Genomic DNA, 16587 nt, shown 5'->3' with positions numbered 1-16587 from the left:
AAATCTCCCCCTTGATTTGGCTTTAAGCAGGAGCTCTGGCTAAAGTGGTAGTGAAGATGGGCATAAGGGGAGGGGGCTAGAAAGACTCCCTCCAAATCAAATAGTTTTCTGTCTCTAAGCCACTCTAACCCACAAGGGTTTCCTTTGTGGGGAAGTCCCCCCAAAAATGTAAAGGGGTGGCAGAGACTGTGTCGCTTCTGGTATATTGCAACCAAACCACCCAGTGCGCTGCGGCCCAAGATCTGGAATACAATGTGGAAGAAATGAAATATGATAATGCAGGAATCTGTAAACGTCATGAGATTAGTTTCTGTATCCTAATTTTCTGTGCCTTCGGTCCCATGATTCAGCATTCCTGGTGTCCTTAATTTACAATAACCAAAGTGTGAGGAGACCAGACTTGTGTGGGATGGAGGGAGATATGGTTCTGGAAATGAGGGCATCTGTGGACAGCTGTGAGAAGTGAGCAAAGCCGGGTGGGTAGATCTCCCCACCCACCCATCTCCTTTTGGGATGAATCCCCACCAGGACAAGGAGATAAAGTGGATAGGAGGAAGTACTTCTTAGCATATGCACAATGTGCCTCAGGTGGCACGTGACCAGGATTCATCACCAAATTTGGTCCACTGGCTGGATCATTAGCTTCCCCGGCTTGGGCCAGGTGCTGATGGGGAGTGCGATATGAACGTTGATCCAGGCCCCCTGAGGATGTACTGACACACCTGTTTGGAGCTTGGATTTCTAAGCACACTTGTTATAGGCAGTGTGATGCTGAAGACTAGAAGTGCAAAAAGGTATGGAGAAAATGAATAGGGAATTCTTATTTTACCCTTTCATATATCACAAGAACTAGGCATCACCTGATTAAATGAATAGGCAGCTGGTTTAAAACAAACATAAGGAAGTACTTCTTCACACAACACACTGCCAATCTGTGGAACTTGTTGCTGTGGGTGTTGTGAAGGCTAAAAGTATAACTGAGTTGAAAAAAAGAATGAGATAAGTTCATGGAGGATAGGTCCATCAACAGCTATTAGCCAGGATTGGCAGGACACAAGCCCATGCTCCAGATGTCCCTCATCCTCCAACTGCCAGAAGCTGGGACTGGGCAAAAGGAGGGATCACTCAAAATTGCCCTGTTCTGTTCATTCCCTCTGAAGCACCTGGCATTGGCCACTGTCAGAAGACAGGATCCTGGACTAGATGGACCATTGGCCTGACCCAGTATGGCCATTCTTATGACCACTGCCGAGAGCCATCAAGACTGCAATCTAGGGCCATCAATTAACGGTTCATCTCCATGGAACAAAGGCTGCTCTACACAGGAGCTTGCAAGGGAGAGGAACAAACATGACTGGCTGGACTGGGAGTGTGAACACATGGCTCTTTGCAAGGAGTCCTGACCACTGGCACACATAAGAAGGCAGTACAGGAAAGACTTTGCCCCGCCTGAAGTTCTGACAAACTACACTCTCACTGAAGGGGTGAGCTCAGCAGGAGGGAGATGGTCTCTCAGGACTTTGGTTATTTTCAATTATCTGCAACCTGAGTGCTTTTAATGGCAAAGTCACTGTGGTTAAGAAATTCCTTCACTAAGCCTGTGTTCTTTGCTTGCTTGCCAGGGTTTCTCTTAAGGAATTAAATGAGTGTCCACACCCTGGGCAGAGCTCTGAGGGAGTGTGTGAGACTGGGAGGACTCAGAAGGTCTCAGACACTGATTTGGGGGTCTAGGAAGTTCGTGTCCAGTGTCCCAAGGAAGGATGCAAGAGGAGAGGACTGGGCCCAGGTGTCTGCCTAGCATTCCAGAGCTAGAAACAGTGATGAAACGACCTGGATCCAGCAGACTCAGAATGATATGGGACCCAGCAATTGGGTCCACTTGCACAGACTGGTGACCATACAGAGGGGTACTGGGCCAGTTTATAACTAAAGCTGGTAAGGAAATATGCTCAGTTATTACAGCGCATCCTCATCACTCATACCACTAGAATGCCCACACACCTCTCAACACAAACAGCCACACATGTCCCAACGTCGCTGCAAGAGAGATGAGGGATGCAGTTAACAGATCAAACTGCATGGCCCTAGCACTCCAGCAGGGGGAAGCCAATCTGCGTGCGTCAGAAGAACTCCGAATGAATTTCTGAGCTGGAGTCAGATTTCGATCTCAGTTACTCTGGTGTAAATCCAGAATGATGCGAGTCAAAGGAATCACTGAGGAGTTACACCAGTGTAACTGACTTCCGTCAGACTCTGGCCTCTCATGCAAGCTGATATCATTTTCAGGTAGCAAGTATGCAAAGCTGGGGAAGTGAGAAGCCAGAATGGCTGAGGAGTGTAATTGGTACATAGGTCCCAGCAGCTCGTCATCAGAATCCATTCATAGCATGCTGCTGATCTGTGTATTGACTCACAAAGAGACGTTGTAGGTGCAGTTAGAAACTAGGAGCCGAATCCTGCTCCCACTGAAGTCACTAAGATCTTGTGTCTCCTGTGTTGAATCCCGTACCGTCTGATCATTACTGGCTCTGAGGCTCCCTTTACAGATCACACTTGGTTTCCTGCTTTCATCATGTCACCAGCCTCTGCTGAGTTCCACCCACTACATTTGACACAAGTGAAAGGAGGAAGACTAAAAATAACAGGCCAGAGGTGGCAACAAGGTGTTTGGAAATGAAGCCACTGTGGGGCTTTCTTTCTTTTCTTAAGGGGAACCTCTCCTGGATTCACCCAACAGCCTGAAAATCCTCCATCCAGAGCTTCTCGGGGAAAAGCTGCAAGCTGAGACGTTGTAGGTGGATGTCTCTGTAAACCACTGGAACGAGTCAGCAAAAAAGACAGAAACAACCATCAAATTCTGTTCTTCCAGGGAAATGTCCCCTCTTGGAGATCAGTCCAGGCCCATAACCTTGGTGGGGAGCCCAAGCTCTCCAGCAGCATTCTTCTTCTCACCAGAATCTCCCCCGCCCCCAGCAATTTATAGTCCTTCTCTCATGCTAAAAGCTGACATTAAATTAACCCCTTGTTTCCCAGAGACCAGATAGCATCTCCGCCCCCATCAGACCCTCTTACAGTGAAACCATTTCCCAACCCACCACCCATTGCCCTGCTTTGCTCTAAGCCATCATTCACTACGCGTGGAAATACCATGTATGCACTGAGACCTTTTGGCACTCTTGTTCCATTCACAGCAAATGGAGCCTCATTGTCACTGAGTTCTCCACGTGCAGCTCATCGCAGGATCAGCTCTTCAGTGTCTTCCACTGCCTATCACTCTGGCTAGTCTTTATTTGCTTTGGACTATATTCTATAATCAGTCGTGTACCGAAAAAGAATACGACTTAATGCTGGACAAACAACAATGTCGCATTGGACTGGTGATTATGCTACATCTTGGCTTGTCAATTCTCCTCTCCTCATTTCTCAGTGATCCTATTTTGGGAGAGTAGGAAATCAGATCGGTGGGTGTGGTTTTGTTGTTGGTTTGTTTAAGATCCTCCAAGAAAACTCATTTGGACTTAACAAACACCCTGGAGAAAAAGCAGGCACAAATGAGGTATCTTGAGTCTTTATTTAAATCCTACTCCACAAGAAATGTTCTCTAGCATTATCATTATATTTTTTATTAAATACTGTGTTAAATATAAAATACTCATTCACAAGAGTGGATGGCATAAAATACAAGACACTAAAAAAAATCACTCTACAAGTCTCATTCACAGACATCCGAAATGTTACAAGTCATTAAAAGTTAGTATCAAAGGTTATGACAATCAGGTAATCCCTGGTTATACAATAGAAAGGATTTATAAAGCACAAGAAGATCTGGAAGTTGACTTTAATGAAGACTTCTGCTCGGCAAATCCTGGACTGTGTGAATGAGATCTGAAGCTGGGGCAGATATTCAGAGGCACAATGGGAGTTAGGCTTTCACCTGCCATTGACAAGCCATGGGAACTGGGCAAACAACTCTAATTTCTGCCTTTGAAAATCTCCCCCTTGATTTGGCTTTAAGCAGGAGCTCTGGCTAAAGTGGTAGTGAAGATGGGCATAAGGGGTGGCTAGGAAGACTCCCTCCAAATCAAATAGTTTGTTGTCTCTAAGCCACTCTAACCCACAAGGGTTTGCTTTGTGGGGAAGTCCTCTCCAAAATGTAAAGGGGTGGCAGAGACGGTGTCTGGTCTGGTGTATTGCAACCAAACCTCTCAATGTGGTGCAGCCCAAGATCTGGGATACAACGTGGAAGAAATGAAATTTGATAGTGCAGGAATCTGTAAACAGCATGTGATGAGTTTCTATATCCTAATTTTCTGTGCCTTCGGTCACATGATTCAGCATTCCTGGTGTCGTTAACTTACAATAACCAAAGTGCTAGGAGACCAGGCCTGTGTGGGATGGAGGGAGATATGGTTCTGGACAAGAGGGCATCTGTGGAGAGCTGTGAGAAGAAAGCAAAGCCAGGTGGGTAGTTCTACCCACCCACCCACCCACCCACCTCCTATAGGGATGAATCCCCACCAGGACCAGGAGATAAAGTGGAGTGTTTTGCATAGGAGGTGGGGGGCTAGGCAGGAGGAATTGCTGCCGCACCTGTTTGGACCTTGGATTTCTGAGCACACTTGTTATAGGCAGTGTGACGATTAAGACCAGAAGTGCAAAAATAAAGACAGCAGGTACTAAAGGAGCAGAACCATTTCTCAATTTCTGCTCCCAGCCGTGGTCATCTTTTCCTTTGTTTATTTTACTGCTTCTTCTATGGCAGTTGCAAATTTTGGTGCCTCATTGGTCACTTTGTGGCCTTTGTTATGACAAGACATTTGCCCAGCAGAGGAAATCAGCTCTGGGGTTCTCTACCATACACCTCTGTCCTATGGAACCCTGTCCCTGTGACAATGAGTTAATGAAAGTGAAGTAGGAATAAAGCTGTAGGCTGGAGCTGCTCTCATTCTGATGTGACCCAGAGACTCAGATCTAACTCTGTTAAGCAGCCATCTGGTTCAAGGTGAAGTGGGTCTCCCTCAGGAGCAAGAACATAGTACTTGTGCAGCACTGGGCAATCTCAAAGTGCTTTACAAACATCAGTTCATCAGCCCCGTGAGGTAGGTCAGTATCATTATCCCCATCTGACAGATAGGGACATTGAGGCACAGAATGTTTAAGTGACTTGCCCTAGGTCAACCAGCAAGTCAGTGGCAGAGGTGGGGATAGAACCCAGGAAGTCCTGCCTCCCAGTTCTGTGTTCAGGCCACACCTCCTTCTATCATAACCAGAAAATGGCCCCAAACAGCCAGCTGTTCATACATGGGTTTATTTTCCTTACCAGCTGGTAAGGATTAAGAGCAGCCACAGGGTAAGAACCATGGAAGCAGGGGAAGGGGCACAGAAAGGCGCAGAGAGGAAACAGCCATACAGATTCCTATTTCGAACACCCTTCTGAGATGAGATGGACTCAACCCAGGGCATTTCAACCACCCCCCACCCCCCAAAGTCTGGGTCTCGGGCTCTGGACTGGGCCCCTCTCTTCTACTGAGGCTATTTGACATTTAGATCTGTTTTGGAAAAGGGGGGGGCACTTTTACATTGCCACAGAGAGCTGCTATGGAGAGTTCAGGCAGAGGGGATAGTAACTCGAGCTACACCTCCCACCTCTTAACCACTGGAAACATCCCCTTTCTCCAGTGAGATGGTCCCGTGACCAACAGCCCACCCAGCTGCCTCTCCAGCTCCCTGGGGGCGATGCCCGGTGGAACCAATTTCTCTGCCTGAGGTTTCCTTCAGTTCCTAAACACTTGGGAGTTTGGCAGTGGAATAGCTGCTTGACGGTAAGGGGTCAAATTCCGCTCTCTTAACCCCAGTGCAGCCCTGTTGATGTCAATGGAATTAAACCAGTGCGACTGGGAGCCGACTTTGGCTCATTGTTTCCTTGGAGCGGTCTCTTTCCCCCAGTGGGTAGGGCACTTGGATTCGCTCAGGTTTCTTGGGTTGTTGGAATCTGTCTGTGGCTCCTAAGATACTGTAAGTGTTACCCGATTCCCTCCCCTAATAACATCCCCTGTCCCTTGCATTCCCAGTCCAACCTCAGTGTGGCAGAACTTCAGCTCTCCCCGGTGGCCGACAGTGGGCTGCAGCAGGAGCCACCCACAGGTGCTGGAATTAGTGGTGGTGCTGCCACCCGCCCCGGCTTGAAGTGGTTTCCATCACATACAGGTTTTACAGTTTGGTTCAATGGCTCTCAGCACCCCCGCGACACAGATTGTTCCAGCCCCCCGGACTCACCTCTGCACTGGGGGAGTCACACGCTCACTGCCTCCCCTGCATCTGCCTGACTCCAACTCCACCCAGCCTGATTGCTTTGTGACTCCCCTACCCGGAAGAGGAGAGGGACTTGGGCAGCCACATAGGCCTTGCTTGGACATCTAGGAACACAGGGCTTTTCCCCTCTAGACATGCGATAGGATAGAGCTTCTGCACCTGCAGAGTCCAGGCAGCTTAGCTAAGAGGCGGTACAAGACCGAGGAAAGCCACACGCACAAATATGTATGCACTCACACAAGCAACGTGGGAAAGAGAGCATTGGTGCCCTAACCAATGGACGTGTGAATACAGGCAGGGTAGCTCCTGGTCGGGACATGTTTATCCAGCAATGCCACTTGCGTATTTTCCTTATCAAAGCATAAACCTCTTGAACGAGAAACTTACAAGTGAGACTCTAGCCAGCATTTCAAGAGGGGCAAATTTAACCAGGCACTTTCTAAACCTCTCTTTGGGGAATGACAATACACAGCCCGGCTTGTCCATTAGGGCCCAATCCTCAGCTCCCAGTCAGGTCAATGAGCGTTGAGGGCACTCAGCACCCACAGCATCAGGTCCTTGAAAGTGCGTGAGATGGGGAACAGTGGCTGCACTCCTACAAAACATCCCAAATCTTGTCAAACAAATGATGCTGCAGTTCCAATTAACCCGGGGGATTAGCAGGGAAATCAGTCAGTTCAGAAGCTTTCCGGGTCTGCCTATGAATTTGGGGGTAGGGCTAAAAAGGGAGGCATTCTTTCAGGCAATATCCCTTATGGGGAAAGAGTGATGTGTTAATACACAAGGCCACATGTTGGTCCCCTTCTTGTGCAAATGCAAATTGGCACTTGCAAATAGGGTGACTGTGCGCTTAAGACAGTTTTGCACCCTCTACTGGGTGTGCATACAAATTCTCCACGCCAGTTTGGCCCACAGCAACAATAAGGATTGCATCGTCCTTTGGAAGAGGGGTCACATTTGATTTTTCTGAGCTTTGCTGAGTTGCAATGCTTCTTCCATAACACAATCATACAGTGCACGTCTATATTGCCTGCATCCAAGGATCTCACAGTGCTTTCCAACAACCCTGCATATCAGGTAAATATCATCCTAGTTTTACAGATGGACAAACTGAGGCATAAAGAGATTAAGTGACTTGCTCAAGGTCATACTGTGTGTCAGTGACAGAGATGTGTGTAGACCCCAGGAGTCCTGACTCCCAGTCCCTTTGGTAACTACAAGACAACAGTGCCTCTGTTCTGAATGTGTCAAATTTATCTCCTGTGGAGAAAAATACCCTGGCACTGGCAGTAGGATCAGCTTGGATGCAGAGGCACTTGAGTCAAGCAGACCCAATTGGAGGCCTGTCTCCAGCAAAGGCCTGACAGAGACGGCTCATGGGGATCTGGGTTGGACTCTGAGCTGCTGGCAGCTCAGGTGAACTGAGGAAGGAGATCTGCTGCTCCTTTAGGTTGGAGAAGGAAGGTTTTAGCTGTTATCAGTGTCACTGATCTGCAAGCTCAAGACCCACAGGGTACGTCTACACTGCAGCTAGGAGCGAGCTTCCCAGCCCGAGTAGACAGACTCACACTAGCTCTGTTCTAGCTCGCATGCTAAAAATATGCTTGCAGCTCAGGAGTCAGGCAGGCTTAGAGTCAGGTGGCTAGCCCAAGCCACTGAGTGTGCTGCAACTTCCACCCGGATATGTTTAGTGTCAACAGAGCTAGCACAAGTCAGTCTACCTGGGCAGAGGGTGCCTCTCCCAGCCGCGCTGAAGACTTACCCACAGAGATCCAGAGTGCTCTCTCTGCAGGGTTGAACCCAGAGGCTAAGGCTGTGCACTTCACATCAGAGGCCTATCATGTTCAACTCTGTTATAGAGCCACTGGGCCAAGCCCATCCCTGGTGTATGTATCTCAAGTCAATGGAGATGCATTAGCGATTAATTTGGCTCACTGTCTCTCTTCCGAAGGGACCAGCAAAGAGTTGCCCAAGGAGTTAATGACCAGAGATGGAAATCTCTGCCCCAGGTTCCAGACTCTGGGCTAGGGGTTCTGGAAATTCAGCTGTGAGGCCAGCAGGTAGGGAGCTGTGGAATGAGGGTCTGAGATCTGTAGGCAGCACCAGCTCAATGCCAACTTCAATATTAATAATTAAAAATCAGAGCATGACTTTCACCCTGACCCTTTCTTTCTAGATTGAGAGATTATTTCCACTCCAGAGCTTCCCAACAACAGATCAAGGAAACAGATCATGTCCATTTTATAAAGCAGAGGCCCACCCACTCACCTGTCCCATAATGAGGGTGGAATTGCAGTCAGATATTTACATGTTCAGTTACCTTATATTGCATGTATAGATCAAGGCCATAATCTCACTCACCCATAACAGTTCAGGAAGATAGAATACAGGAATAAAACAGCTTTCAATTCCTAATGATCCTGTATTAAAAAATCCAATCCAAGTTGATGGCAGTTCACTCAAAAACTCACTACACAGTTGCTGGGAATAACAGTGATTGAGGGCATTTGAACCGTAAAAGCTCTGATATCTCCCATTGATGATCATTCTTTTGTACCCGCTGAAAGTCAGGTTAATGACTTGGGGTCAGAATCCTGCTGGGACATGGAACAAAGGGCAGCAATCTGCAGACACTGACCAGAGAGAAAGGAAACAGAATGTACGTTCTGCACATTCAGGGTGGTTCAAAGAACTGGGTAAAGAATCTGGCAAGCTCATCTGAACCCAGCGCAGATACAAAGGCATCTGATCATCTGCAGAGTATCAACATTCTCCCTGAGGGAGATCCTTAGCCCCAGTAGGCCCCTCATTCCTGGCTGACAAATGCCTCCCGACCACCCCTCTCCCTGCCATCCATTCCCACTACTGTGAGCGTGTTTTATAAGGGGCCAGCACCAAGATATTGCAATGAGTGGAGCTCTAGACATACAATGCAACAGAGTTCCCCGACATGGAACTTCTTTAGTATAACCCTATTCAATAAATCTACCCAAAATGATAGCATCATCATGATCCATCTCCCCTCTCAACACACCCACTGCATGCTAAATGGAAGAGTCCATCACACATGGGTATTGGAGCGATAAAGGTTTGCCTAAGAGTAACTACAAATCTAGGCTGCTGACAACCATCAAGAGAACGGAGCTAACCCCGGGTAAGCCTACTGACTGCATGCAGCACATGGAGGACGCACAAAACCCCTGAATCCTGATCCACATTTTCTAGATTATTCTAGCAGGTTGACATTTCTAGTTTGCAAAAAACTGATATCGAGTGAATCGTGATCCAGCCAGATGGAGGGGTCGATCCAGATTCACCCTTTTCCCTCTGCCGGGCAAAGGCACACAAGTGGCAAATGCTTTGAATGCGGATCTTGCTTTTGAACCACGGCTGGGGCTGAAGGCAGGGAGGCAAGCACAGTGCATCATGTATGAAATGTCTGAACGCCCATCTATAAGGAATGTACAGAGTTGTACGCTTAATACTGGCCTCGGCGCAAGGTTTTCTAGTGCTCGGGGACTCTGGGAGTCCTGGAATGGATTCAAGTTTCAGTCACATGTAAGGCTTTGTGGACCCTGGGCCCTCCAATCACAAAGTGCTTTTATGGATCGCATCCTTTGCGAGCAAACCTGGACAGTGTCCGTTTCAAGCCCTGGGGCCCCAACTCAGTGCTGCCCCCTCATCCCTGTGTGGCCAGTTGAGGTATTGCACCTGCAGAAAACCCAGCAGATAAAAGAGATGGCTCCAACTGGAAGCTTATCAGTTCAGCTGGTCTTTGGATTGCAGAGCGCTGGTGAGGGCAGATGTGCTGCTGGAATAGCCATCTCCATAACCGGGGTGTGGGGGGGTCACTCTGAGGCTTCCATAGCCGGGGGGGGGGGTCACTCTGAGCTAGCAGGGGCGATGGCTTGTTTGTTTTGTTACGTAAACTAAGACATTAGCATTCAGCAGCATTTGGGGACAGGGGCTGCCAGGAATTTTCAGTGATCTGATTAAACACTTAAAAGAAACCTCAAATCCTGGGGAGAAAGTGCAGGGTTCCAGGCCTGCCCTGGCTCTGTTAGTGAAACTCCCTCCTATCTCCCTGCTGTAACTAAGGCCTGGGAACTAGGGGAAAAACTCAATCCCAGGGCATGGAGGCCAAATCCCTACCCCAGCCAAGAGACACCCTTGGAATTTGGGGTTTCCACTGAACTGATTCCTCAAGACCCCTGCCCCCAGGTTACCCCTTCACCAGACCCCTATTTGCTGCATACCAAAGCCTTGGACAACACAGATTTTCCAAAGCGCTGAGCACCTGCAACCCTAGTAGAAGTAAACAGAAACTGCTGGTGCTTAGCCCACTGTCCTGGCATGCCTACCATGCAAATGTTGACACCCCCTTAGTAACTAGAGGGTCTTTGGCGATAGAAAGGATCCTCACCCAGCAGCAGGAGGAGAGCAGAGAAGAATAGACACCTTGGCATATACAGAGCCTTTCTTAAAGATACAGAAGGAGCGGAGGGTCCTGCTGGAATCCGCTAAGGGTACATCTACACAGCAAAAAAACCCACAGCAGCAAGTCTCAGAGCCAGAGTCAACCGATGGGGGCTGGGGATGCAGGGCTAAGAACAGCAGTGTAGATGCTTGAGCTAGGCCTGGGCTCTGAAACCCCGCAAGGCAGGAGAGTCTCAGAGCCCAGGCTCCAGCCCGCACTTAAATGTCCACACTGCTATGTTTAGCCCCGCAGCGTGAGCCCAAGTCAGTCGACCCAGGCTCTGAGACTTGTTGGCATGGGTCTCTTTGTGCTGCATAGACGTACGCACCGAAATCTCTGCATGGAAACAAGCGTGATGAAAGCCCTAGAATGGGAGCGGTTTCCTCTGGATACAGCTAAAGAGCTGTGCACAGGGATACAGGGTGTGAAACCTCCCCACTCTACAGAGACGAGATTTAAAACATCAATGGAAACAACTCTCCCTACAGAAACCTAGGAATGGCCAGCTCTGCTCCTTCTCTGGCAGATTGCGACACTGGCAACTGTATTAAAAAAGGGAATTCAGCCCCAGTGCCTGTCGGTCCCCGGGCCAGAGTTGAACTTGGTCCTATCAGTAGTAACTCATCCTAAGATGAGACAGGCTCCCCAACTCCCTTCGCGTCCCACCTCCACACTTGGGATCCCAATCAGACCCCACACTAAGATTTTATCCTGCAGCTACAGACTGGCCAAACCCAGAACCTCTTTTCCAACCCCACTCTCTGCCTTCAGAACGCTGTGGGCCAGGGATCTTAACTGCCCCTGGTTAAACCAAGCTCAGGTTCACCTTGCTCATCTGCTGCTACAAGAGCCTGCTTTCCCCGAAATTAGTTGTACAGTGGGGGCAGAGGAATCAGGGAGCTAGCCTGTTAAGGGGGAAAAACCTTCAAAAAGAGCCCCATCAGACGACAGGCATGGTTGACTCTTGTGAGGTCTGACATCTCCTGCCTGCTCTCCTTTCTGGGCAGAATCAAGGAGCCTTGTTTAAGAAGTTGTCCCCTTAACTATCTGCTAGTGGAGGCTCGTTAGAGTGGGAAACAAACCCGGTATGTTATGCTCTAATCCTGGTGCTGTTCACTGGTGTTAAGTGTCCATTCCTCCTGTCCACCTTCATGCGTCACCAGCCTCCAGTGTCCCTCCTGGAGCTAACGGCTTCTATCTAAGGGTAGCCTCTCCCCTTGAAAGCAGCCAGAGGGTCCAGCAGCCAGAAGTACAGAGGCTGGGCACCTGCTGGTTTGGGGCTCTCATCCAGACGAGGGTTTTGCAGGTTTCGAGGTTGTTTGGGACCATGAGAACAAAACCTTAGCACAAAGACCATTGCCCCGGTCGGGCCAGTCCGCTCCGCCAACAACACCATTAACTGTTCATTTTGTTATGAAACGTTTGCCTAACAACCAAACACTATACAAGGTTAAAATCAGTTTAAAATAAACCTTTCGGGCTCTTCCGTCTGCGTGAGACTGGCTGGATACGGACACCAGAGACTCCCTCCCATCAGGGGACCAAGCCCTGGGAATGGCTTTCCGGCAGGAAACAGAGCCAAGCTCCTTGGGAAATCTTCCCCCAAGTGCCGATTGGCGTGTCCCATGTCCTTGGGGCTCCTATCTGGACGTCTTTGCCTTCAGCACTTCGGGCCAGTACAGGTACCGCCAAATGGCATAGTAGTGGATGCCCGCTCCGGTTGCCACGAAGAGGTGCCAGATGGCATGGGCAAAGGGGATGCGCCCGTCGCTCTTGAAGAACACCGTGCCCAGGCAGTAAAAAAGCCCACCAGCCACCAGCTCCAAGAGGCCATCTCGGTTTGGCTGTTCGCAAACACAAGGAGGGATGAGGGTCAGCGGTGGGGATGCCACACTGACCCTACTGCAGTGCCCTCCCCTTCGGGCACAGCTGAGACGGAACAGCGGCAGCAACTGGAGTGAATTGGAGTGCGAGGGCAAACAGACCCACTGGCGTGTCGCTCCCACCTCAGCCAGCAGGGATTCGGCCCAGTATTTCACCTTTATAAGGGACCGTTCCACCCAAAAGGAGCCTAAGCTCAGAGCCCAGATTAGGGAGCCTAGTTCCAAGGGCCACTTTGAGAGTCCAAATGCCCTGATGGAACCATGCAAGTTTGAGAAGTGGGCGCCACGTACAGTAAAACAGCAACCATTTAACGGCAGGGAGTCACACTAGACAAATCCTTCCAGCTGTGGCCCAGGCTCTTCAGAGGACAGGGAGCAGTGCATTGAGCCCTGGGCCAAGTCACTTACCATCGAAAGGATCACCAGGGCAGGGAAGACTCCCATGACAACATAGCACACCAGCTCCACCAACTTGTACCTGTGACGGAGAAAGACAGACTCAGTGGCAGCAGGGCACCGAGGGAATCACTTAATCGAATGCTTTAAAACCCCAGCTTCCCTGCTCCGGGGAGGAGGCCGGAGTGCAATGAATCATTTCTATCGCCCCGCACACGTCCGCTGCGTTTTACAGACCCAGAGCCCGCCCCACAGCGCCGGCCATCCAAACAGACAAGCAAGACCCAGGACAGATCTCAGGGGAGGCCAGGTGAGGGGACAACTGGTCAGGATCTGGAGAGGTAATCCCTAAGGAACGTGCTCACAAGCCTGGGTTCCCTGCATGTCTCCCTGTAAGCATTCTAGTGAAGGTGAACTGGCATTTTCCCACGTCGCCTTTTCCCCTCACCAGTCCTGTATTCCCCTTTCCCACTCATCTGTACTGTTCCTCCCTCTCCCCTTGTTGGAACCGCCTTCTAGGCAGTGTTGGAATTGGATCCGAGAGCTTGAGGATCCCAGGCCCCTGTCACGATGGTAGGGCAGGTTAAATGAGACTGAGCCCCCATTACCTGTTGCTCACTGTTTGTCCCCCAAGGAGGGGCTTTTCCCCTCAGAGCTCCCAGATAACCAAGCGGATGCATGGGACCATTGTTAGAGGTGCGTCTGTCTGAGCAAGTCCAATGTGTCCGGGTTGATGTCTGTCTGCGTGCAGAGTACGTACTTGTGGGAGTATCCTGACAGCTTCTATGTATTTCTATGGGCTCAGATACACCGGTTTTGTGTTATGGTGCAGCCTACTATGTGCTAGCTGAACAACACAGAAGAAGGCCCAGTCCCTGCCCCAAAGAACGCACGAAGCAGGGCCCCGAGCCTGAACTGATCCCGTGTGAGCAAACCCCTGCACTCCTGCCAAGTCCCATTAAAGTTGGGTGAAGAATCAGTGCCTTGTATCTTACCATATGTATCATAAAAATGTTGAATATGCAAAGTACATTCCATGGGGTACATTTTTGCCAGGCAGGTACTGGGTAATGGTCCGGGGGGTTAGCTGGATAACGGTTATTTCAGGGGAAGGCTGTGCATTGCCCAGCCCTGCCTCCAGGAGCCCAGTGCCTGAGCTCTGTCTGTGACAGGGAAGAAGAATGATCTTGTAATTAAAACACAAGTCTGGGAGCCAGGAAGCCCGGATGCTAAATCAGTCCCTACCACTGACTCCCTGTATGACCTGAACCAGGTTACTTAACTCTTCTGGGCCACAGTCACCTTTTCTGCAAAACCACTATCCAAAATGCAGATGTATCTGGTTTAGGACATTCCATAGCCTCCAGCACCATGGTGTTGAAGATCTACCTCACACAGGGTTGTCAGGCTAAGATCATGTGGGTTTATAGCAGCAGTTCTCAAACTATGGGGCAGGCTGCCCAAGGGAGGCTCAGGAATGTGTCAATGGCGGCATGAGCTGTGTGGTGTTGGGTTTTTTTAAGAGCTCTGGCTGTCAGCCCTGGGTGGCTGGGGGTCATGCAGAAGGGCCGTGCATACCCAGCAGGCAGAGATAAAGAGGACAGCCAGAGCCCCATCACCCCAGGGCTGACAGCTGGAGCCCTGCCACCTGGGCTCTCCTCTCCCCTGCCTCAATTCCTCAGCAGTAGGTGGCCCAGGCTCAGGCTCTCCTTCTCCCCCGCACCCCAAACTGTCACTGGAGGCGGCAGGGCTCCGGCTGTCAGCCCTGGGGTGGCAATGGGGCACTAAGTCTGCTGTGATAAGTGATATTGACAAATATCACTTTTCACATGTTTCAGAGTAGCAGCCGTGTTAGTCTGTATCCGCAAAAAGAAAAGGAGTACTTGTGGCACCTTAGAGACTAACCAATTTATTTGAGCATAAGCTTTCGTGAGCTACAGCTCACTTCATCGGATGCATTTTCACATCACCTCCCTTACTTCTGCACTGCTGCGGGCATGGTGCAGCCTTCAGAGCTGGGCACCCAGCAGGCAGCCACTGCTCTCCGCTCTGCCTTCAGAGCTGGGTGGCGGTCTATGGATTTGTGTGTGTGCCGGGGGGAGGGCGTACATAACTACAGACACAAACAAGGGGGGCCCGGTCAAATAAGTTTGAGAACGACTGGTTTACAGAGTGCATCAGGATGGGTGGAGGGAGGCCCCGTAGCAATGCAACGGCTCAGGAATATTCTAAGTGTAATAGAGCAGTTCCCTTCCTGGCGATTTGTGCTGACCGTGCTGGGGGGCCTGGCCAGGGCACTGACGCTCTGCCTAGGGTTATGTGTGGTGCTCTGCAGGTACAGAAAAGGGCCCTGGCTCTACTAAGAACTCCCTCCGGCTGTGAGCTTGGAAGGAGCATGCCACTTTTTGCTGTCTGCTGCCACCCAGTGGAAGAATTGTGTAACTGCAGCACACATCTTGATCAAGTTCCATGGCTGATTGAAAGCCAAACCATGGCATCTGGTGACTGGCCTGAGCGCCCGGTGGTGCAGACACTCACCACCCGAGGGGGAATGTGGGGAGGGGCCGTGGCTCAGGGAATGCTCAGGGGACTGCTTTAGGGCATACTTGCCCCCTCCTTGCTGCCCACTCACATTGAAAACAGGGCAGGGGGAGGAAGGGGAGGCTGTGCAGCCTTCTTGAACAACAGACAGACAGACAGACTGGCAGAGGCTAGACAAGCTCACCGCTCATGGAAGAAGAAAACATAGATGGTTCCGACGGATGCCATGATCCAGATGATCCAGCGCATGTGGGAGGCCCAGGGACCCAACTCCCGTAGGTTCAACCTGAAAAAAACCCCATAGAGACCGAAAGGTGAAAGAGCCATCAGGACGCAGAGAACAGCAGCTGGCCATGAGAAACCAACCCAGAGCCACAAGGGGAAGCAGAAGGTTTGAAATCTATGCTGAGAGGCAGTCACTGTTGGATGCAGGGGTGCTGGGAGGAGAGAAAGCCTCCAAAAAAGAAAGGAAATTGAAACATACAGGAAGTTCACATTGGTGGTACCCCAGCACTGCTGTGAGGAAGCTCTCTCTCATTCTTCTATTTCTAAAATTCTAGAAGGCAGCAGAGACCCAGCAAAGCCAGAGCTCTGCCAGCCTGTCTTACAAATAAAGACTATTTAAGGATAAATATGATATCCTGTTTCGGAATAATCACTAGTGCTGCTGAAGGAACAGCTTTCCTCACCTTATTCTGGGTAAAATCAGACTGTGATGGCCCGCCTCTTGTGCCAGAGGTGAGTGTGTGAAGCAAATGTACCCAGACTTTCTGCGGCAGAGTTCTGAGTGAGTCTAAGGTTGATGGGTACTGTGTGAGCCGTGGGTGGAGAGTGCTGTGACCTAGGAAAGCGTGGTCTAATAGACAGCGCATGGGACCAGCATTGTTGCCAACTCTTGTGGTTTTATTCCTGAATCTATAACATTTTGTGTTCTTCTTAATGCCCCAGCTCCTGATGCCACGTGATTATGTGAGAATC

The 16587-nt window shown here is 50.0% G+C and overlaps 1 protein-coding gene across 2 annotated transcripts in view; it reads right to left on the bottom strand.

Annotated features, from left to right (window-relative positions):
- Positions 1–7083: 7083 nt before the first annotated feature.
- The window catches only part of MMD2 (monocyte to macrophage differentiation associated 2), a 51209-nt gene continuing 41705 nt past the window's right edge, over positions 7084–16587 (bottom strand). For both annotated transcript variants that reach the window (XM_084641100.1, XM_084641101.1), the window contains exons 5-7: positions 15794–15895; positions 13081–13150; positions 7084–12633 (exon numbers count right to left, since the gene is read on the bottom strand). In XM_084641100.1, coding sequence (XP_084497226.1) covers positions 12430–12633; positions 13081–13150; positions 15794–15895 — 376 coding nt within the window. In that variant the 3' untranslated portion in view covers positions 7084–12429. The remainder of the gene's footprint in view (positions 12634–13080; positions 13151–15793; positions 15896–16587) is intronic.

The sequence above is a fragment of the Lepidochelys olivacea genome, assembly GCF_965140295.1.
Source record: "Lepidochelys olivacea isolate rLepOli2 genome assembly, chromosome: 10".
Taxonomy (NCBI): Eukaryota; Metazoa; Chordata; order Testudines; family Cheloniidae; genus Lepidochelys; species Lepidochelys olivacea.
The sequence above is the reverse complement of the archived record's forward strand: the minus strand, read 5'-3'. Positions and strand labels throughout refer to the sequence as shown.